General features: G+C 44.7%; 1 protein-coding gene across 1 annotated transcript in view; it reads right to left on the reverse strand.

Annotated features, from left to right (window-relative positions):
- The window catches only part of ttn.2 (titin, tandem duplicate 2), a 227,719-nt gene that overhangs the window by 42,150 nt on the left and 161,202 nt on the right, over positions 1 to 24,367 (reverse strand). Inside the window, exons 101-119 of the mRNA XM_083639536.1 lie at positions 23,933 to 24,229; positions 22,021 to 22,608; positions 21,077 to 21,379; positions 20,021 to 20,317; positions 18,714 to 19,001; positions 16,589 to 16,888; positions 16,028 to 16,179; positions 12,422 to 12,572; positions 11,149 to 11,454; positions 9,188 to 10,957; positions 8,460 to 8,753; positions 7,807 to 8,094; positions 7,094 to 7,393; positions 5,967 to 6,301; positions 3,405 to 5,136; positions 2,797 to 3,099; positions 2,001 to 2,312; positions 1,462 to 1,749; positions 677 to 976 (exon numbers count right to left, since the gene is read on the reverse strand). Coding sequence (XP_083495662.1) covers positions 677 to 976; positions 1,462 to 1,749; positions 2,001 to 2,312; positions 2,797 to 3,099; positions 3,405 to 5,136; positions 5,967 to 6,301; positions 7,094 to 7,393; positions 7,807 to 8,094; positions 8,460 to 8,753; positions 9,188 to 10,957; positions 11,149 to 11,454; positions 12,422 to 12,572; positions 16,028 to 16,179; positions 16,589 to 16,888; positions 18,714 to 19,001; positions 20,021 to 20,317; positions 21,077 to 21,379; positions 22,021 to 22,608; positions 23,933 to 24,229 — 8,604 coding nt within the window. The remainder of the gene's footprint in view (positions 1 to 676; positions 977 to 1,461; positions 1,750 to 2,000; positions 2,313 to 2,796; positions 3,100 to 3,404; positions 5,137 to 5,966; positions 6,302 to 7,093; positions 7,394 to 7,806; positions 8,095 to 8,459; positions 8,754 to 9,187; positions 10,958 to 11,148; positions 11,455 to 12,421; positions 12,573 to 16,027; positions 16,180 to 16,588; positions 16,889 to 18,713; positions 19,002 to 20,020; positions 20,318 to 21,076; positions 21,380 to 22,020; positions 22,609 to 23,932; positions 24,230 to 24,367) is intronic.

A 24,367-nucleotide genomic window follows, 5' to 3' on the forward strand; every position in this document is an offset into this window, starting at 1 on the left:
AATATAAATCCTCAAGAATGTCATAACGTTTCCAAAACTTATTTCCATTGTGGCAAAGAGAGACCGGTAACCGGTGAGACTCTGTAGGTACAATTAGCTTAGCTGCTAGCCTTTATGGTGTTTTGCTAGGTTTGTCTGTCGCCCTCTAGTGGTCAAACATTTTACTCATTCAGCTCAAAGATACCGTTTGTACAACTTTTCACTTTAAACCAGTGATTCTCAACCCTTTTCAAATCAAGGACCCCTAATTTAGCCAACATTAGATCCATGGACCCCCATTTGATGAAATTCCGTCTCTCAGACACAAATCTGAGAAGATTTGTATTGTTAGATATGATTTTGTCCAGAATAACATATTGTAGGTAGAGAGATAACAGTGACATTATGATCAAAATACCATTCTTCTACATTCTCTCTACAATTGTGTTAACTTCTTGTATAATATTGACGTTTAACAATGCATCAATTTGCTGGGGACCCCATGGAACCCTCTCATGGACCCATGGTGGTCCCTGGACCCCCACATTGAGAACCACTGCTTTAACCACTTGCTTGGCTTGTAAGACCACTTTACAAACTACATCACAGTGCATTTCAAGAACAAGCACATAAGCTGAAGGCCAGTGTGGTTTGGTTTGGTTTGTTTTATATCTGGAGTTTTAAGGCCGGGTCTTACTGTAGGCGTTCCTGGCGATGACGGGCTCGGACTCCAGAGGGACTCCGGCTCCGTACGTGTTGACTCCACGGACTCTGAAGATGTACTCATTGTTCTTGATGAGCTTGCTGCTGACGCAGGACAGCGTCTTGCACTCTGTTTCCATTATGACCCAATTGAGGCGGCTGGTCTCCCGGCGCTCCACGATGTAATGCGTGACCAAGTCTCCTCCGTCCTCCAGCGGGATCTTCCAGGAAACGGAGCACTTCTCCTCCGTCACTCTGCTGATCACAATGCTGTCGGCCGGAGCCCCAGGCGTGTCTGCAGACAGACACACACACAGGGTTACATTATCACTGAATAACACAGTACAGTACAGTATGTATGTTTGTGCACGAGGGACCCGATTAACTACCTAAATGGATTATAAAGTTAAACTTGACAACATGTGGAATAGTTGCCTTACTGAATTGGCAACTATAAGCTAAACTTAAACACAAGCCTAACTGAAGTCTACAAACAGTCCACTGAGCAGGTCTACATGACAATCAACTTCAAGTTAGTTGACATTAATTACAAATAGTTTGTTGAACATTAGTTGAGAGTCAACTGAAAACACTTAGGTGAAGTTCTGGTCTGTTGAAACAATTCTTGCGGGAATTCAGCTGACACTGTTGAATATCTGCTGATATGTGGTTGAGAGTCAACAGTGGGCTATAATTCAGTGCTACTGAATAAGTCCTAGTGCTTGTCTTTGTAATGATGTGATGGCAGTTCGGTCTCGGACGTGCGTCCGGTCCACTCACCCAGCACTTTCACGTTGACGACGGCCACCTTGGTGCCGCTGGCGTTCTTCACGGTCAGGACGTATCTTCCGGTATCATATCTGTCACAGTTCTTGATGATGGCCATGGCTCTGGTGGCGGTGTAGGTCAGAGAGTACTTCTCTCCCAGGTCCAGCACCTTGTCTCCCTTAGCCCAGAACACCTTGGGCTCTGGCTTTCCACCCACAGCTCCGTCCAGCACCAGGTCTGACCCGGCACGCACCGTGACCGTCTCTCCCAGCGAGCCGGACAGCTCAGCTCTGGGAGGACCTGCAGCGAGAGAAGACGACGAGACGTTTAGACTTACAGATATAATTTTTTGTGCACAAAAAGTTATAAACCATTACGTGATAATACTGATGCGTTTCTTGTAAGGGAGCCATCTTTTTAGATCTAAATCTACATAGTTTTGGGCTAAAAAATATTTAGTTTGGCAAATTGTATCATTGCTCATCGCTCCCCATTCCAAAAGAGAGGGACCCCGAGCCTATCGTACTAAAAACATAATTTTTAACACTTACAGTACTCGTCCTTGCATGTGATTGGTCCGGTGGTCTCGGAGGGTGCGCTGTGCACTCCGGCCGCGTTCTTCGCGAGAACGCGGTATTCGTAGGTCTCTCCGTCGCCCAGGTTGGGGACAGTGAAGTAGGTCTCGGCGATGGTGGTGTAGTTGCACTTCAGCCAGCGGTTGTCGTCCCACTCGTCGGTGCTATAGACTTTCTTCTCCACCACGTAGCCCACGATCTTACTGCCGCCGTCGTTGAACGGCACGGACCATGCCAGTGACACGGAGGAGCGTGTGATGTCCGTCACCTCCGGCTTACCGGGAGGATCTGAGGAGAGACCGGAACAGATCCGTCATATTATGTGATGCCAAAAATAATCTTAAAGATCTGACAATGTTGCTTTATCTCAATTTTTCTTTTAAATAGGTTATATAATTTACAGTTTTATTTAATAGTGTTGATTACTAAATGAATACTGTTGATTTAGAAAAGTAAATGTAAAAGTCATAAGTCATAAAGAAAAAGTTTCTCAAAATGTTCAGATACTATACTGAGTCATTATTTTAAGAAAGTTTCCCATCACACTGGCGGAAATGGGCTCCCATAGGAAACAAAAGGAAAGAAAAGCACTGCTGATAAAGCAAAAATGCATTTGATGTGGAGAGGAAATATCAATTTAAGTGATGCACCACCACCACACGGCTTATAGGTGTCACTGCAGGAGAGTTTTATAATGTTCCACTATTCTCTGTTGGCTCCTCCCAGAGCAAAGCATACAAATTGAATAAATTCCAGGATGTGTTTCCCTTACCGACGGGGTTGAGGGCCACCACAGGCCTGGAGGCCTCGCTGGCCTTGCTGAGCCCGGCGATGTTCATGGCGTAAACCCTGAACTGGTACTCCAGGCCCTCGATCAGGTTGGAGACCTTGTAGTGGCACTCCAGGCAGGGGTGCTTATTCTCTCTCACCCACAGGATGGTGTTCCTTTCCTTCTTCTCGATCCAGTAGCCTGTTATTTTGCTGCCACCGTCGGCGTAGGGCAGGTCCCATTTGATGCCGATGGCGTTGGCAGATATGAATACTACATCTGGACGAGTAGGAGGACTTGGAGCAACTGGGGGCGCAGAGGCGAAATGTGGTTGAGTGTTAGTGTTTCACAGTTATGACACATAACAATTGTGTAAAATGATAATAACAGATTTGACACATTCTTAAACCTACCTGAAATAAATAAAATGTAATTGCAGATAAATTAATGTCTTTCATTTATCAAAAGAGCTTGCTCTGAACTCAAATACATTTTATATTTGGCACCATTCATTCTCTAAAATGAACTCGCATAGACTTACACTTCTTCCAATAAAAACACTGTCCAAGGAAATACACACTTTTTCAACTGTTTGTGTGAACAGTACTCACTGAACGGATGCTCAATGACAACAGCAGCAGACTCGATGGACTTGCTGACTCCGAACTTGTTCTCGGCACAGACTCTGAAGGTGTACTCCATGTACTTGGTCAGATGGGTCACCTTGATGGTGGTCCTCTTCACGCTGGAGTTAACCACTTGCCAGGAGGCGGAGCCGGACTCGCGTTTCTCCACAATATAGTTGCTGATCTCGGTGCCGCCGTCATCGGCCGGTTCGGACCAGGCCAGCGTGCAGGACTCTGAGGAGACTCCAGAGATCTCCATGGGGCCGGTGGGTGCGCAGGGTCTGCCCACCACCATCACCGTCACCGTGAAGGTCTTCACTCCAGCAGTGTTCTCCAAGATTAGGTAGTACTTGCCGCTGTCTCCTCTCTTGCTGTTTTTAACCACCAGGGTGGTCCTCTCATTTGTGGTCTTGATGGTGATCCTGTCTGTCTCCTTGAGCTTCATCTCCTCCAGCTTCCAGGTGACTTTGGGAGCCGGCCTGCCGCTGATAGGGATGTCGATGGTGAAGGTGTTGGAGGTCTTGCAGGTGATGAGCTGGTTGGTGATGCTGCTGAGGTCGGCCGTGGGTTCGATGCGAGGCTCCTTGATCACCACAGAGCCATAGGTTCCCTGAGGCTCGCCGATTCCGGCATCGTTCTTAGCCTTGACTCTGAAGTCGTACTCCGTGTTCTCGATCAGACCCTCCACCAGCATCTTCAGGGACTTGGTCTCTCCGCACATGGTCCAGCGGTCAGCGCCTTTGGGTCTGCATTCTACAATGTAGCCTCTGATGCGGCTGCCTCCGTCATGCTCGGGCTTCAGCCACACCAAGGAGGCTGTGGAGTTGGTGGTGTCGATTACATCAAGTCTCTTGGGTGGTGCAGCCTCCTCTGTGGCCACGATAGGGTCTGTCATCTCACGAGGTTCTCCCTGGCCATACTGGTTAACAGCACTGACCCTGAACAGATATGGTACGCCAATGTCCAAACCTGTCACCTTGATCATCTGGCGAGAGGACTTGGAGCTGACCTCCTGCCAGGCCAAGCGGCTGGCTTCGCGCTTCTCCACGATGTAGTGATGGACGCGGGCTCCACCGTCATTGGTGGGGGCATCCCACACCATCGTCAAGCCTCCGCAGGTAACATCTTTGAAGCTGATAGCTCCTGGAGGCCCGGGAGTGTCCAAAACCTTGACGGTGAAGGTGATGGACTTGCGTCCACTGGCGTTCTCCAGGGACAGGGTGTATTTGCCGGCCTCATACCTGGTGCAGCCCTCGATGGTTAGAGTCGAGGAGAAATCTGTGGTGTGGACATCGGCCATGACAGGGAGCTCCCCATCTGCCCTGGACCAGGTGGCGAGAGGTGTTGGTTTGCCGCAGAAGGCAATGTTGAGGCTCACAGTGCCACCGTTCTTCACAATGTGTGTCTGTTTGAAGTTAGCATCTATGGTGATCTCCGGGGACGTGAGTCTGTCCAGGGCCTGAACAGCGTTGGGGATCATGCCGGACTCTCCCTGTCCCGATCCGTTCACGGCACTGATTCTGAACTTGTAGAGCTCCCCAGCCACCAGGCCCTTGGCGGTGTACGTGGTGTCAATGCAAATCTGCTCGTTGACTTTGTGCCACTCCTCCAGACTGGCCTTACACATATCAATGTTGTAGCCAATGATTTCCAAGCCACCATCAAAGACTGGCTTGGTCCATTCCAGAGTGACGGAGGACTTGGTGGAGTCAATCACCTAAAGGAGAGATGAGAGAGTTGTTTAAAACCCAAACCATGATTTTTACATTCTGGCTACCAACATGAAGAATTTGTGTGTGTGTGTGTGTGTGTGTTATCAATTATTTTTATTTTAGAACTTTGTTAAGGTTTCAGTGATTTAGTTATGAAGGGCCATGTAATGTATTTAGTGTCATGCTAAAAGGTTTACTATAGAAAGTTTACTATTACATTTTCATTCGTTATCAAGATCACTTAAAGGTCACATTTTGAACTGTATAAAACATGACACATGGGTCTTTAAAACAAGGTTATGAATTCTGTTGCAAAAAAACCTCGTCTATGTGCCAACTATGGGCTGTTTTGATTTGATGGGGTAAGATAAGATAAGATAAGATAAGATAAGATGAGATAAGATGAGATACGATGAGATAAGATGAGATAAGATAAGATGATCTGTTGGGATAGATCCATCTTTGTTGCAGATTGTTTTCTGTAAATGTTTCCATTCTACACAGCTATGCTACAGACAACAAGGTTTGGTCTTCCACATTCAGTTGGCGGGGGTAGCACTGTAAGTGGGCAAATTAAATTAGTGTTACTTTGTGATGTCACAAAATCATGGAAGTCAAAATGGCTTGTTTGGAGGCACTTTCTCCTTACATGGATGGTGTGGCTTTATCTGTGGACCATGTGTTTTGAGACTTCCATGATCTTTATATAGTACGCCCAAGTCCTTTATAATCAAAGAAGCAAGGAAATCATGTTTTACACAAGATGGGACCTTTAACACATTTGACATGATTCTACATTTTGGCAGGAACCCATGTGGTGTCACCATAGACCGACCTTGACCACGGTGGGAGCGCTAGGCGCACTAGTAGGTTCTCTGGTTTTGAAGAGCCTGGAAGTGCTGCTGGCAGGGCCGATCCCGGCTCCGTTTTCAGCCATGACGCGGAACTCGTACTCGTTTCCCTCGGTGAGGTTGGTGACCCTGTGCCTCAGCTCTGTGATTGGCCTCTTGGAGGAAACCTTCACCCAGCGCAGACTCTTCTTCTCCCTCCTCTCCAGGATGTAGTGTTTGATCTCGTTGCCTCCGTCAGTCCTGGGCCTGGTCCAGCCCATTGTGATGCTGTTTCCTGTAATATGGGTAGCATCTGGAGTACCAGGGGCGTCAGGTACAGCTGGGGGGAGAGGGCAAAACTTTTTAGTTATAGTTATTTTTTTAACAAGACTTGTTGAGCTATGATAGCTATTAAGCCATTCATGGAAGGTTTTGGTAAACTAAAATGTAAAGACAACCCTATAACACCAAGTAAATGATATTTGATGCATATTTCATACAGGTTTCTGAGACCTCTTCATCATCCGTTTGATCATTTGTTTCCTGAAAAAAACCTGATGTATACAATCAGATACATACAATGCCTAACCTTAATCACCAGGGGGTAGAAGGCATGCACCAGAGGGCCTTCAATTGAGACATCAGAAATAGATGTCGTCAATCATGTGACCCACATGTGGTTTTGCAAACCCTAAGCTTAACCCTAACCTTAAGAAAAATATTCTAATTGTTACTGATACTTCAATATATAATATACTGTTATAATGATATATTGATACCACATATTACTTAATATTTTGTGATATTTTGTAAAATGTGTCTATCAAGTTACATGTATATACAGCAGGTATATAAGGTAATTTATCTGTTTATCCATCAATCGAACAACATTATTTTTTTGTTAATTTATTTATTTTGTCAGAAGGTCCAATAAACACTCCAGTTTGAAAGAATTAGAATTTTCTGGCAATTATTTGATGGTTCGGGGTAGAATACAAAATACTTGAATGAAAAAAAAAAAAATCTTTAAGATTAAACCATGAAAAAAAGCTACATTTAAATGCCAAACCATACATACATGACTTACAATGTGAATTGTGTCAGTATGTAAGCTGTGAGTGGCTGTACTTACTGTATTGCATCTTTGCCACGATGGGATCAGAGTCCAGTGATTTACCCACGCCAAACTTGTTAACAGCAGAGATTCTGAACTGGTATTCATTGCCCTTGATGAGGTTAGTGGCGTTGAAGGAACAAGCCTCGCACTTGGAGGTGACCATGGCCCAGGAGATCCTGGATGTCTCCCTCTTCTCCACCACATAGTGAGTGATGGCAGCGCAGCCGTCGTTCTCCGGAGGGTTCCACCACACGGTGCACTTCTCGGCCGTGATGCCGGTGAAACGGATGGGGCCCTCGACAGGGCCAGGGGTATCTATAGGGCAAAAGGGAGCAGAGGAGTTGATTGGCTGAATATACATGTACGGTAGTAGATATCGGATATACTGTAATACATTTCACAAAGTTTCATTGTGTGATCTTACAGTTTAATTACTGATGGCCGATCTTATACCTATTTATATTTACACATTTATTACTGACAGCATTTATTACTTTTTTTTATGTTGATTATTAATAATTTTGCCAAGACCTGTGATTATTTTGCGGAGAAGTGTAAATACAAACAGGTATAGAGGTGTGTGTTAGGGATGTTCCTAACAACTTATTTCCGTGTCGATTAAATTTAAATTTAAATTTAAATTTGGGGGTGTAACGTACAGACTGTATAGCTGCATTCGCCGGATGTAGATGAGACAGTCTGTTTTAAGAGACTAGGCGTTTACTAACCTTGTACTCTGATGTTGACATCGGCTGTCTTGGTGCCAGAGCTGTTCTTGGCCTCCACAGTGTAGATGCCGCGGTGGTTCCTGTCAGCGTCACGGATGAACAGGCTGCTGACGCCGATGTTGGTGGTGATTTCGATGTCGAGCATGACCCTCTTGTCGATCTCTTTGCCGTCCTTGTACCAGATGACCTGGGGAACGGGCCGGCCAGTGATTTTGCAGCCCAGCTTGACGTTCTCTCCGGCCCTCAGTGAGAGAGCCTGGTCTGCAGACCACTCGATCTCAGGAGAGACTGGAAACACAGGGAAACATTTTAAATTTATTTTTTAAACCTGATGTATACACTCAGATACATGCAGTGCCTAACCCTAACCATCAGGAGGCAGAAGGCATGCACCAGAAGACCTTCATTTGAGAAGGTCCAATAAACACTCCAGTTTCAAAGAATTAGACTTTTCTGGCAATGATTTGATGGTTCAGGCTTTACAGGGTTAAGCAGTAGCATAATTAGAATCATAATGTGGATCTACAGTAACCATACTTGAATACCATAATAACATTAATAATGCACACAACGAAAGAAGAGGTTGATATGTATGATAGGATACTATCCATGTACTTCACAAATACATGAGAACATGGCATGCAAATACATACTGCTCTCGTCCTTGGTCATGATGTATCCGGAGGAGTTGGAAGGTGGACTGACAGTTCCCACGGCGTTCCTGGCAATCACATGGAACTCGAATCGGTCTCCGGCAGATAGGCTGGTCACGGTGAACTGGGTCTCGCTGATGTCAGTGAAGTTGCAGCGCAGCCACTTGCCTCTGCCCTGGCGCCTCTCCACGCTGTAGGCCACGATCTTACTGCCTCCGTCCCTCTTGGGGATGTCCCACTGCAGGGTGACCGAGTCTCTGGTCACGTCGATGCAGTTAGGAGTACCAGGTGGATCTGAGAGAGAAGAGGGAGGAGTGATTCATCCATTTTTGTTTTGTTTTAAAATCATCAAGTAATGGAATTGATCAACAATACAGAGTACCGTATTTCCTCTAATATTGGCCCGGGCCTTAGCTCAGCTGCAGAGGGTAGCAGGCCTTTATTGGAAAAGAGACTTTATTTCTAATTCCGTCTGTATATTTGCTCATAGTTTAGTATGAAGCCTCCTTGTTTTCTGATCTGCTTCTGTTAGGTTTGTTCGGTAGCATTTTTTTTTACTGCAACGTATTACTGATAATTATGGCAATCGACGACGGCATGGTCCAGAGAGGCCTTTATTGTACACCACTCCCCCAGCCATTATCAGAGACCGGCATTTAATTGACTACTGGCCACTATGAGAGGAAATATGGTATCACATTGATTTAGTGTTCAGTGCGTGTACTCACCAACAGGGGAGATGGCAAGAGCGTGCTTGCTCTGCTCACTAACTGGGCTGAGTCCAGCATTGTTCTCGGCATAGACTCTGAAGGAGTACTCCAGACCCTCGATCAGACCGATGATCCTGTAGTCTCTGTTGGAGATGATGGTGGAGTTCACCTTCTGCCACAGAAGACTGTTCCTGTCCTTCTTCTCCACATGGTAGCCCAGGATAGGAGAGCCTCCGTCGAAACCGGGGGCCTCCCACTGGATGGTCATACCGTCGCTGGTGACATTATAGGCCACGGGTTTGCCAGGAGCGCCAGGAGCTTTGTACTGGTGCTGTGCGATGATATCCGAGGAGTGGAGGGACTCGCTGACTCCGTACTTGTTCTCGGCGCGGACTCTGAACTGGTACTCAGTTCCTTTGCCCAGGTTGGGGATCTTGAAGGTGGTCCTGACGACGCTGGAGCAGACCAACTTCCAGTTGGCCTGTGCGGTCTCACGCTTCTCCACGCTGTAGGAGGTGATCTCGCCACCACCGTTCTCCTTCGGTTCATCCCAGGAGATGATGATGCTCTGGGCTTTGATCTCGTCGAAGCGGATGGGACCGACGGGCACAGAGGGGGCTCCCAGGGTGATCACGTTAATGTCAAAGAAGTTCTTTTGTCCAGTTCTGTTGTCCAGAACCAAGGTGTACTGGCCGGCATGCTCCTTCTTGACTCCTCTGACCGTCACTGAGGTCTTATTGTCAGTGGTCCTGAAGCGAATCTTGTCGCTCTCCCGCAGAGGTATGTTGTCTTTCAGCCAGCTGATCGCAGGCTTTGGTTTACCCTTGAAGGGCAGCTCGATGTGGATGTTCTGACCAATACGAACGGCCAGCTCTCCATTGGGGTAGTCAATGAGGTTGGCCTCGGGCGGAATGATGAAGTCCTTCACTGTGATTGGTCCGACCTGGGAGAAGTCACTGTTGCCCTTCTCATTCTTGGCGAACACCCTGAAGTACATGACAGCATTCTCCTTCAGGTCCATCACTTCGCAGCTGCAGCGCTTACACGTGGCGCCCAGAGTCCAGGTGGGGTCTTCCACAATTCTCTTCTCGATGATGTAGTCGGAGATGTGGCTGCCACCATCGTGGTCTGGCCTGGTCCACTGTAGGGTGACGGAGGTCTTCGTAGAGTCAACCATCACCAGCTCTTTGACTGCTCCAGGGGTTTCCGTGGCTCTAACGGGCTCTGTGGTCTCGCAGGTGTCACCCACGCCATGCTCGTTCTCGGCGGACACACGGAAGAAGTAGGCGATGTCCTCCTCCAGGCCTGTAACCTTGTAGGAGGTGTTGGCGCACTGGGCAGCGATCACCTGGTAGGCCTTCATGGTGGAGGCCTTCTTCTCTACAATGTAATTGGTGACGGGGGCACCGCCGTCGATGAGAGGAGCCTCCCAGCTCAGGGTCAGCTTTCCTCTCGAGACATTCTTGATCATCATCTTCAGGCAGGTGGACGGACTGTCCAGAACCTTCAAGGACACAGAGATGACCTTGGGTTCTCCCACACCATTCTCAATCTCCAGCAGGTACTTGCCGCAGTCGTCACGGGTGACCTTGGGGATGAGGAGGGTGGTAGCACGCTCGGTGCTGTTGATGGTGTAGCGGTTGTCGCCGGCCATGTTGCGGTCGTCACGGCGCCAGGTGACATTGGGGGCAGGGCGTCCCTTCATGGGGATGAACAGCTCGACGTCACGGCCGGCCCGGGCTGTGTACTGGGTCGTCATGGGAACATCCAGGTCCAGATCGGCCTCCTCTGTTGGAGAGAAATGGAACATAAGCAGGAAAAAGAACGGAAATAATTAGTCAACAAAATACTGCAAATATCAAAAAGACATGAATAGACGACACATAGAATTAAGTACAATACTCTTTTTAACTCGTTTATATCAGAGCTATCAAATGTAAAAAAATTATAATAATCATCTAATTGATAGAAATACGAACCCAATATATCCTTGGCCTGCACAGGCTGGTACATCCTGAGGCTCTCTCCTTTGCCCTTGCAGTTGGCAGCAGAGACTTTGAAGAAGTAGTACGTTCCGGGTTTGAGACATGACACGACGTACTCACAGGTGCGGACCTCGCCCTTGGAGCTGATGATCACCCACTCTTTGTCCTCGGTGGACATCTGTTCCACCACATAGTGTGTGATCTCACTGCCTCCGTCATACACGGGCTTCTCCCAGCCCAGTGTGATGGAGGTCTTTGTGGAGTCCACCACCATCAGTTTCTCCACGCTACCTGGCAGGTCTGGACATTACATGACATGACAAGACAAGACAAGACAAGACAAGAATATTGGGTACACGTGAAGACTGACCATTTCAGTCAGTTGTTTCCAAGACAGAAGATAATGAAATTATGTAGTAGTAGAACATTTGAAATTAACTCACATTAATTATGAATAATGACTTCTGATAATTGAACTCTGCCTATATATATATACATACATACATACATACATATATATACTGACTATATATATATATATATATATATATATATATTGCTTGAGTGTCTGACTCTAGCCAGCTAACTCTGTTTACATTTTAAAAACTGCAACAGTTCACACAACTTTAACACGACATTATACATCAAAATCTTGAGCTACTTCTGCTCTCACTCAGAATGTCACAATATAAGCTATGTCATGTATAGTTTTTGAGATATTAAAGTTTGTTTGGCACAACTCATACTACTAACTGCCTCGGGGTACCGCATTTCTGGGTGGCAAGTGATGTCACGCTGATTCGTCCTATAATATTAGGGCATCAATGACTGATGTCATCAGTGATGTCATACATAGGCATTGATGTCATAAATGACATCATCAATGACATCTTCAAGCGCGTGTGTCACTGATGACATCATCAGTGATGTCACAATGCCTATGTATGACATCACTGATGGCATCATCACTGATGACATCATCACTGAACTATAGCCTAAGCCTTATAGTAATAGACCCTTTTCACGAGGGCCATTTTGTGTCGAAAAGGCAGAATAAACACATGTGCAAGCAAGACACTAATGAGGGTTTCCAAATTCCGATCATGGAAGTTTGAAACCCTTATTAATGTTTTGCTTGCACCTGTGTTTACCCTGAAAAAACTGAATATATAATGCTAAAAATGACTTGTTGAGATGTATCATGTGTCATTGCCCTGCCTACCACAAAAGCAATGATAGTGATGTGTGGTGAAAGGTGGAGGCGTACCGATGGGGTCGTAGGCCTTGTAGAGCTCAGAAGCCTCGGAGTAGTTGCCGGCTCCGGCCTTGTTGACGGCACAGACTCTGTACTGGTACTCGTTATTCTCCACCAGGCCGCCCACCTTCTGTCTGGTGTCTCTGATGGTGCCCTTCACCACCTGGGGACAAACACAGAGCGCAATCTTCACATTTACTGTATCACATGCCTCCCCCAGAACCAACATACACACATAGACCTACCGGTAATATGTTTCATGTTTTGTGCAGAAAGAATCACACTTGAAAAGATGATTTGCGACATACAACTTTACATTATAATATGATATATGAAAGCACATATTATGTGCTTTTACACTTAACCCAGAAAGACAGACGCCACCTGCAGCAGCTAAAGATAGCTATTGTTCTAAAATGTTTACTAACTTCTGAACCGCTAATCCTATCCATATGTTTAAAAAAAGTCAGGATGACACTGTCCAGGTCAACTGCTGACTTACAGGTGACTACACTTTTTTTTACACAAGATGGATTCGTGCAGGATAACTGCTGACCTACAGATGACTATACTTTTTTACACAAAATGGATTTGTCCAGGTCAACTTCTGACCTACAGATCACTACACTCTTTTACACGAGATGGATTAGCCCAGGTCAACTACTGACCTCCAGGTGACTGCACTCTTTTACACAAGGGATTACACATTGTGAGACCTGAAATTTGGCCCAAGGCTACATATTGATTGTGAATCGATCTCTTCTAAAAAGGTGTAGTCACCTGTAGGTCAGCAGTTGACCTGGGCAAATATCATGCACTTGCTCGACTGTGATGTCATCAGCTTCCTAGGGACAATAGGGAGCAGTGATGTCATCAGTGATGTGACATATTGATGACATCATCAGTAGTGTCATGATACTGAGTGACATCATTAGGGAGCAATGGCTTCCCAAGCAGGGACATCTCAAACTGAAGCTGGATGTCACCACTGAAGATGTAACAATGTATATCATGATGTCATATACCTTATGCTAATGAAGTCATAGAGACTGATGATGTCATCAATATGTCACATCACTGATGACATCACTGCTCCCTAATGATGTAGTCACCTGTCACCTATAGTTCAGGTGACTACTGATGATGTCATAGACATTGTGACATCATTGTGAAAGTGAAGTGAAGAGATGATGTCATAGGCACTGATGATACCTTATGGCTAATGAAGTCATAGAGACTGATGATGTCATCGATATGTGACCTCATGATGACATCACTGCTCCCTAATGATGTACCGTAAATTCCGGACTATAAGCCGCGGCTTTTTCCCTGTTTTTTGGCCCTGCGGCTTATATAACGGTGCGGCTTATCTATGGATTTTTTCAGAAAAAAAAATACAAATACAAATAAAATCTCTCTTTTTTAGCACTCTTTCTAACTATAAATCCACTTCTGTTTTAATTTCCTCTCTTGCCCTCTTTTCACCACACCGCGGACACTGTGTGCACTGTAAAAATAAACAAAGGTGGTGTTGTGTTATGTTGTTTTGTTGAAATGTTACGGTAATACGGTAAATGGGAGCTTCCTCAAACAGCCATCTCTTTCCCGACAATCCCCTCTGTGCGTGACCCCTTACATATGGTAATTACGGTAAGCAAACGGCCACTCGGCCAACAACTCCCTCCCCCGACTACCAGGAGAAAATCACAAACTTCGGCGAATTCACACAAAGGAAGATCAAGGAATATTCCATCGAACCGGAGCAGATCATAAATATGGATGAAGTGCCTTTGACGTTCGACCTGCCACTCACTCGGACTGTTAACAAGAAAGGTGAATCGTCGATCACATTGAGAACCACTGGGCACGAGAGAACGAATTTCACTTGTGTTCTGGCCTGCTCTGCATCTGGAGTAAAGCTGCCGCCAATGGTGATTTTTAAGCGGATTACGATGCCGAAAGAGAAAATTCCCAGTGGGATATGCCTCAGAGTCAACAAGAAAGGGTGGATGATGGAAAGTGTCATGAAGGAGTGGCTGGCTGAGTGCTACGTCAAGCGCCCTGGAGGATTCTTTCACCAAAAAAAAGCTTTGCTCGTTCTCGACAGCATGAGGGCTCATATAACAGATTCCGTGAAAGCAGCCATCAAGACCACAAACTCCATTCGGGTTCCGAAAGGCTGGACTGCTGCGTGATGATGACGCCGGCACGGCTGGGCGCCTTCAGAGGCTGTTCGATTCCGACACCGACAGTGACGAAGAGGAGTTCCTTGGTTTTGAGAGTGACAACGAAGGAGAGAGGAGAGTGGTTGACGAAGCCACCCTGAACCTGTTCGTTTCCGACACTGAAGTTGAGGACTTTGCTGGTTTCAGTACGGAGGAAGAAGAGGAAGACGAGGATTAGTGACTTGACTTTGACTCTGACTCTGTTTTTGACGCTGCACCTTCACCTAAAAGATGAAGACAAGGATTACGGTACCTGGTTTGATTGTTGACAGCACCTTTTGTTGAAATGTTAATAAATGGGAGCTTCCCCAAACAGCCATCTCTTTCCCGACATTCCTCTCTGTGCACGAACCCTTACATATGGTAATTAAACATCAAAACACCCGCGGCTTATAGTCCGGTGCGGCTTATATATGTAAAAAACAGTCAATTTTGCTGCTGCGGCTTATATACCGGTGCGCCTTATAGTCCGGAATTTACGGTAGTCACCTGTCACCTGTAGGTCAGGTGACTACTGATGATGCCATACATTGTGACATTATTGTGATGTCATCAGTGAGTGATGTCATCAGTGATGCAAAGTTGGGCAATTGTGCACTGCACATGCCAAAGAGCAGAGATGTCATAGGCACTGATGATGTCACAATGCCATCAGTGATGTCACTCGAGCAATTGTGGTTTTTGGTTACACTCGGCAAATTCTGACATCACTGATGATTTCATAGACATTGTGACATCATTGTGATGTCATCAGTGAGTGATGTCATCAATGATTGAGTGTTGATGTCATAGGCATTGTGAGATCATTAGGCTTGAACCGGGGTTCCTCTGCCTTTCCGAAGCCCTGCCACTCCGAACGTTAACTTCCATTATTCGGACTGGCGGTCGTTCACCTTAGAAGCCGCAATGCCGACCTTAGGTTTAGGCGTGGGGGTGGGAGAGGTTAGGTTTTGGGTTAGGGTCTGGGGGAGGTTAGGTTTGGCGTGGAGGCTGGGAGAGGTTAGTGAAAAACGGGGAATATAGACCCCCTTTCTGAGTGCCGATATTTCGGAGTGGCAGAACGTCGGAGTGGCAGCACGTCGGAGTGGCAGCATGTAACCGCTTGAACCCCTGGTACTGCCGCTTGCGGCTATATTTATTACTATTATTATTACTTTTCCTGGTAAATTCATCCATTCTCGGACAAAGCAAATGTAAAATACGACTTTAAATGAACTGGACTGAAAGTTAAGGTTCTCCTGAATCGAATGATGTATGTCACTTGATGCTGACTGCTAGAAAAGGTTAGAAAAACAACAAAGGCATTCCAAAAATTGTTTGGGTCTTTGAGGTTTTAAACCATAATCAATCAATCAGCATAGATGCATCTCTAAAGAGAGGACAGGCTACAAACTTTGAACCACTGCAGACTCTTCTTCTCCCTCTTCTCCAGGTAGTAGCCGTCGATGTCGCTGCCTCCATCCAGCGCCGGTCTCTCCCAGATCACTGTCATGGTGGAGTGGGTGATCATGGTCACCGTAGGCTTGGATGGCTCGCTGGGAGGAACTGGTGGGAAATATATATACATGTTGGGTTAGAAACATAAAAAAACAAAGCTACATGCAACACAGTGAACTATACTTTCTAGGAAAGTAATAGATATATTTTCATTAGCAGTGACATTTGTTAGCTGTTCAGTTAAGAAAAGAAGCCAGAATTATTCATTTAATAAGCACCATCCTTCATGTTTACTTATCGTTTTCCATTGTTGTGATATTTTTTTGAGTTATAAATTATATCACCAAGTGTTTGGCGGGACCTGGCTGGTTGAAAGGCAGCCAGGGGGGATCGGTCAATCATTTTCTTGCAAGTATTTGATGGTTTCCCATGATCTTTAAATTGTCTAAGATGTAATGCTTTGTCAGCAGATCAGATCAAATGTTGGTGCTTTGTGTGCGTTTGGTGTGTTTCTTACCAAAGGCGTTCTTGGCAACGATGGGTTCGGACTCCAGCGGGTCTCCCACACCATACTTGTTGACTCCGCGGATTCTGAAGATGTACTCGTTGCCCTGGATGAGCCGGGGCACGTTGACGATGCAGTCCACCAGCTTCTCGGAGATGATGGACCACATGATGCGGCTGGTCTCCCTCTTCTCCACAATGTAGTGCGTCACCATGGCCCCGCCCTCGTCGGCGGGCGGCGCCCACATGATGGTGATGTTGTCGGCAGTCACCTTCTTGAACTGGATCTCTCCAGCTGGGGGGCCGGGCTTGTCTGGAGGAGGGAGGGACACATTCACACATGTTAAAGCCTTTTGTTATGGTTATTATTGTCATTTACATCAGTGATTCTCAACCTTTTTCATATCAAGGACCCTTAATTAGAGCCACGGACCCCATTTGATGAGCTAGTTTGGTAAGACTTTATATTAAGGTACACATACATATTCACTATTATTTATTATTATTATTATTATTATTATTATTATTAAAGGTAATAATAATAACTAGTGCATTACCCGTGGGGTATAAGGCTATAATAGCCTTATAGCCTTAGACTGATGACATCACAATTGGCACTTGTGCGCAGACATACTGACATACAGACACTCCTGGAATTATAGATACACATAGCCTTATCACGTTACACTGATGACATCACAATTGGCACTTGTGCGCAGACATACTGACATACAGACACTCCTGGAATTATAGATAGATAGCCTTATAGCCTTAGACTGATGACATCACAATGATTGTGCGCAGACATACAGACAGACATACGGACATACAGATGATGACATCACTCACTGATAATTATAGATAGAATCAATGTCATCAGTGATGCAAAGTTCAGCAATTGTGCGCAGACATAGAACTTTGCATCATGGATGACATTGATTCTATCTATAATTATCAGTGAGTGATGTCATCAGTCATGCAAAGTTGGGCAAATGTGCGCAGAGATACATGTTCAGTTATAACCACTGTCCTAAATAATATGGACCGAGCTATCCCATTGATCTTGGTCTCCCGTTTGGTTTGAAACGTTGGCCGTCGCCATCTTGATTTTTCGTCAGCAGAGTGGGAGGGAATGGGTTGAGTCCTTGCGCAGCTCACGTGAGATGGGAGTTTCCCAGAGCCGCAGCTCCGCCTGCTATTGGTCCGTGATCGGCAAGCTGCACGATCAATGGACAGGCGATTTGTCACTCCCTTTCCTATCATCTATTTTACTCCAAACGGGCGAGTTATATAAAAAGAATTACCCCCTACAGTTGTTATGAAAAGGTTAAATTAGCTATATGGACCAAAACCGTGTTTTCCCCTGTAATAGAAAAATAAGAGAACCATAGATCATTATTGAACAGAACCAATCAATAAGCAATCAATCAATCAATTTTCACTCACACCCCCTGACCTGAAATATGTTTAATCCTGTTACAGTCAGGCATTTTAACATGGGGGGAATGCCTACTGCCCCCAACGCCTAGTGGCCATTCGACGAACTACAGTTTTTCAATTCACTTCCGCTTCATCAAGTCAACCCACGTTAGACTTGGGTTAACTAAGATGAGCAGGAACTCTTAATTAATGCCGTAGTAGTTGTCGAATATGATCATGCAGAATAAGGCATTAATAAGTTCTTTATTAATGACTAACTAAGAAATGAGTCAATGGTGAATATGTGTACTACGTTAATATAAAGTGTTACCAATATTTTGTCTTGGACATCAATCTGAGAATATTTATATTGTTAAGATATGATTTTGTCCAGAATTCCATAAATATCTGTATTGTGGAAACAAATATCAAGACAACCATTTTTCTACATGGTGAATTTAACATTTCATCAATTTGCTGGGGAACCCCCCTGGAACTCCCTCAAGGACCCCTTGTGGTCCCCCAGACCCCATGTTGAGAACCACTGCTTTACATGACATAGTGAACCGAGCACTGAGTTTAATATTCATTTGGACGAGCAAACGCATTTAGGTGAATCAGTCAGATACTGTATATAATTTTAAATAACTAGTTGATCAATTAGAGAATTAAATGACAAACTAATAATTGAACATAATTTTCCATTAATATTTGAATACCTTGAATGAGCAGCCTGACAGTGGCGAAAGCTGATCCAAGGGAGTTCTTGACCTTGACCTCGTAGATGCCCGTGTTCAGACGTGTGGTGTCCTTCAGGAACAAGCTGGTGGATTCAAACATGTGTTTGAAGGCGAGCTGGTGATTGGGCTCCAGCTCCTTGCCGTCCTTGGACCACTCGATGGTGGGAGCTGGCTTGGCGATGATATTAAACTTGAGCTCCACAGCAGAGCCCGCCTTGTGCTTCACCTCGTTGAGATACTCCTGAGGCACTTCTATCTCTGGAGCGCCTGGAAAACAAACCGACACAAAATGGGCAGGTTAGCACCGTACGTTAAAATAGTCCAGAATATACAGTATGTCTAGAACATGGCTGACGAATTTGGGGCCTGCGGGCCAAACTTGCGCCACACTCAGTTTGTTTTGGCCCTCCATGGTTTTGAAAGAAAAGAATCGTGGCCAATATTACCGTCTTTCAGAGGCTGGCTCATTTTTAAAGCTAGCTTGATGATACTTTTACCATATGAAACTAGAAGACCTATTTTAGTTTTAGAATGTAAATTCTCTACAAAATTATATAATTCAATGTCATTTCACATATCAACATTTACTTTTGGCCCATGGCCATCCATTCAGATTAATGGTGGCCCTTCATAGAAGGTACTGTAGCATTACAGCAGTGGTGTAATGTAAAGCAGTAATAATACTGTACAGTACTTAAGTGTTTTTGGGAGTATCTGTACTTTACTTGAGTATTTTTGTCAACTTTCACTTTTACTCTACTACATTTCCCAAATAAAATGTGTACTTTTACTCCATTACATTTCCCCTAAGCATCTTAGTTACCTGTTACTACAAAATAAAATCAGAATAAATGTGTTAGCCTGCAAGCAAGCAGGCTTGACGAATCAGTGCTCCTAGCTTGCAAGTTACATTAAACACGATAGAAGAACTAGAAGATTTCCACTCAAGCCCAGGTATGTCAGATGGACAGAGAATCGCGATGACTACTTGCTTTTTTATTAACCGCTTTTCCTTGCACACTACTTTTACTTTCAATTACTTTTGATACTTAAGTACAGTAAATATCAGATACTTTAAGACTTTTACTCAAGAAATATTCTAATACTGTAGGTGACTTTAAGTTCTACCAAAGTAATTTTCTGGTAAGATATCTGTACATATCTGTACTTTTGCTCAAGTATGGCTTTCAGGTAGTTCATCCACCACTGCATGACAGAATGTAAAAAAATATCAAAAGGAAGAAAAAATAGACATAAGAAATCTCTTTTCCTTTAATTCCACATACCGTAGGTGTCCACGCATGTGGCGGGTCCGGCGACTATGGACGGGTTGCTGACCGAGCCCACAGCGTTCTTGGCCATGACTCTGAACTCATAGGTCTCATCCTGTGTCAGGCCGGTTACGGTGTAGCGGGTGTCTGTGACATTGGTTATGTTAGCCTTGGTCCAACGGCCGCTCGTGCCCTCTTTCCTCTCGATGATGTAGCCCGTGAGCTTGGAGCCGCCGTCGTAGTTGGGCTTCTGCCAGGCCAGGCTGATGGATTGCTTGGTGATGTCACTGATACGCAGATTAATGGGAGGCTCTGCAGGAACAGACAAATGTAATTAAAATGTAATGTATTGGCTTTTTCTGATATTAAAGGAACTCTCTGCCGATTTTCAACCAGCTTTGTAAGATTACAAAATCAGTAGTATATCCGAAAACTGTAAACAGTTTTGCAGGCATTCATTTAGTTTGACAGTTATTGAGAATTGATTTGAGTTAAGTTGTGGGCCAGTGATGTCATTTGTGCATGAATTGTAATGGTTGAAAATCGGCGCAGTGTTCCTTTAACCTATGTACATTTACCTTTTTTTTTAAAGCGACATGGATACAGACTTGCCGGAAAGCTTTAAAAAGTTTTTTATTTGTAAGTCTCAAGTTAATTTTCATACAACTAGTCAAAACAATGACCTTTAGCTACCAATGTATTGTACATCTCGAGGATAGTACTAATGGATTCCAATTATGGAATGCAAACTTGTACTTATTGACTGGTTCTATCTTTGTCTATATAAACAAAATGAGACTCAAAAGTGCTTTGATGTGAAAACTATTTTTATTGAATAATCATAATGAAGAAAAAACATAAACCTCTTTTGCAGTTTTTATTATTTGGCTATTTTATTTATTTATTTATTCATTCATTCATTCATGTATTAATTAATTCATTTTTTGTTTGTTTTTACAATGTGATTAGTCTAAGGACTAACATAATTTAATAAATTAGTAAATTCTTTTAAATTTGCTACATTAATAACGTTTAATTGATTTTTATATGAAGTTTGAACATCCCACTCACCGCAGGCATCGATAGCCAGCACGGCGTCGGAGATCTTGCTGACGGCGCTGACTCCGGCGGCGTTCTCGGCAGCCACCTTGAACTCGTAGATGAGTCCGGGGTTGATGCTGGAGACCTTGTAGTGCGTAGCACGGATCACCATCTTGTTGACCTTCTGCCACAGGATGCTATTCCTGTCTTTCATCTGGAGGTGGTAGCCAAACACGTGGCTGCCGCCGTCAGACTTGGGCTCCTTCCAGGCCACTGTGATGTTTTCTCTGGTCACGGCGGTGATCTCTGGAGTCGATGGAGCATCAGGGATAGCTGGAGAGTGAGAAGGAGAGGTCAGGGGTGTTTACATGTTTCCCATTAAAGGAGAGGAAAGGAGGGGAGGAGGAAAGGAGATGATGAAAACAAAAAAACAGGGTTCCCACACCTTCTTAAACATCTGCCTTTCCCGTATGTGTGTGTGTGTGTGTGTGTGTGTGTGTGTGTGTGTGTGTGTGTGTGTGTGTGTGTGTGTGTGTGTGTGTGTGTGTGAGCATACCGTAGTTCTATTTTCAATTGTATATTTGCTTTTAATATTTGCTTTTAAAAACATCTAGGGACAAACATTGCAAATTAGTAAATGTTATGATATATGACATCAGACCGTTTCTTGTTTGTTCAAATGTTCTATGTATATGTATCCTTCCTCCATATATATATATATATATATATATATATATATATATATATATATATATAAAATTATCAAAATAACTTACATTTCTATTCTTCCACAAAATATATAAATTCAAGCACTTTCGGTGACCCATGTCTATTTATGTCTATTTTCAAAAACTTTCAATGCTTTATTTCCCCCCCTCAAATTCACAAACTTTCAAGGATTTCAAGGACCCGTGGGAACCCTCAGAAATGAGAAGATACACTCAAAACAGGCAAACAAAAGAAAAAGTATTTACTGTAAGGCAGGTTCACGGTGACGGCTGGTGAGTCGATGTGCTCGCTGATTCCATATCTGTTCTCGGCCCTGACCCTGAACTGGTACTCCAAGCCGGGGGTCAGCTTCATGATCTTCATGGTGCAGCGAGCCACGGCAGACGACACCTCCACCCAGTTGGCCGTGGTGGTCTCTCTCTTCAGGATGACATAGTTGGTGATGGGGCTGCCGCCGTCGTACGCTGGCGGGAGCCACTTCAGGCTCACGCTGTCCTCTGTGATGTCTGTCAGCTCGATGGGTCCCACAGGAGCGCTGGGCCGGTCCAGGACCACAATGTTCACAAAGGACTTGGTGGTTCCACTGGAGTTGGAGGCAGTAATGTCGTAGCGTCCCGAGTCTCCGGCGATGCTCTCACGCAGGGTGATCTTGATGCTATCGCAGGTGACCTCAGAGTTAAACCTCATGGTTGACTTGAGCATCACGTCGTCCTTGGACAGGCTGACCTTAGGCAGCGGCCGGCCCGTCAGTGGGATCTCACACTTGAGGTTGGAGCCAGCTCTGACGTACACTGTGTTGTGGGGGATGTCCTTCATATTAATCTCAGGAGATTCTGGAGAGGAAAAGAACAAGGAGACTTATGATGGGAAAAATGAGGAGTGAATATATGAAGGGAAAAAAATCCCTCACGATCTTGTAACCCTATAATACCAAGTGAATCATATTTGATTCATAGTCGGGTAAAGGGGTACTTTCGGGGTACGGATTCAGAAATCAGGGAAAGGGGGTACTGAAGCCAAAAATTTGAGAACCACTGCACCGGAGAGACATGCAAAATAGGCGTCGTCAATTATGTGACTCGCATGTGGTTTTGCATGGATATTTTTGCCAATTAAAAAAGTGAACAAGAAAAATATTAAAACTGTTACTGCTACTTCAAAGGAATATACTGATGCAACGAATAATTACGTATTATTTTGTAACTTATTTTATAGTATAATCATGTGAAAAATTTGTGTATCAAATTCCACATCAGGAAATTTCTCTGTATACTATCTGTCCTAGGCTCGCCCACCTTGCAGCTCGCCCACTGCATGTCGCATACGCATATACTGTAGATGATCCTCACGGATGACATCATCACTGATGACATCATCACTGAACTTATAGCCTCAGCCAGAGCCGTGTATATAAAAGAGTCGCGGCATCTCCATTCATTCCAATGGACCAGTTTTTTACTCTCAAGAGTTCCTGGAAGTAAGGTTCTGAGCGCTGTCGAGTTGCAGCAAAATGGACCGTTTGTGATGTACTTTGAAAGGGTCAGACGTTAAAGAATCAAATTGTATATTATCAGCTTTATTTTAGCATTCAAACGTAGCGCGAGCACCCTTCCTGGCTATTCATTGGCTACATGACTAACGCATTTTGGATCTCCGCTGACGCCACTCTCTTACTAGATTGCTCCGGCCTCAGCCAGGATGGATGACATCACTGATGACATCATCACTGATGACATCACATCATTAGGTAATTAGGGCAATCACCTAATTAAAAAATCCGGCTCCGTCAGATCACCCGCACGGGTGCTCTTTACAGCCCCTGAAAGTTTCAGCCCGATCGCACATAAAATGGCATAGCTACATGTATGCTGTATGGCCGGCAGACAAAAATTTAAAGAAACACACGTGCTCGATTCCTAAGCTCACCCACTGCGCATTTGTCAATTTGTCAGGTCCAATAAAGAATTGGAACTTTCTAATTATTTGATGGTTTATCATATATTTGCACTTTTTTTGTTAGGTTACTAGCAGCAATCACAATGAATAAGTTGTGGATGTAGACTTATTCTGCTGTTTGCACTTATTATAAGTGGTATAACTTCACTTCACTATTCTCATTGTTGAATCTGCCCAATTCAACCCATGACTGTAACTCACCAAGCTGGTCTTTGACAGCCACAGGAGTGAGCATTTCCTTGATGTCGCTGAATCCAGCGTGGTTCTCAGCTCTGACTCTGAAGAAGTACTCTGCGTTCTCCCTCAGGCCAGACACCGTGAGGTGGATGAACTTGGTCACACCACACTTGACCCACTTCTCCTGGCCCTTCTCCAAAGCTTCCACCAGGTAGCCGGTGATTCTGCTGCCTCCGTCCTGCTCCGGTTTGTCCCAGGCCAGAGACACACTCTCCTTGGTCACTTCGGTCACACCCAGCTTGGGTGGTGGGCTTGGTTTTTCTGGAGGAAGAGGAATGTGTTTTACTGGCACAATCAGGTTTAACCTTTTACATGACATCACAACATCTTGACATTTACATATTTTAAAATTATGCTAGTTGATTGGCCTGCAGCTATAGTAGTAGTGTTTTAGAAATT

This window comes from Poromitra crassiceps (assembly GCF_964638095.1).
Source record: "Poromitra crassiceps genome assembly, chromosome: 6".
NCBI classification, from domain to species: Eukaryota; Metazoa; Chordata; class Actinopteri; order Beryciformes; family Melamphaidae; genus Poromitra; species Poromitra crassiceps.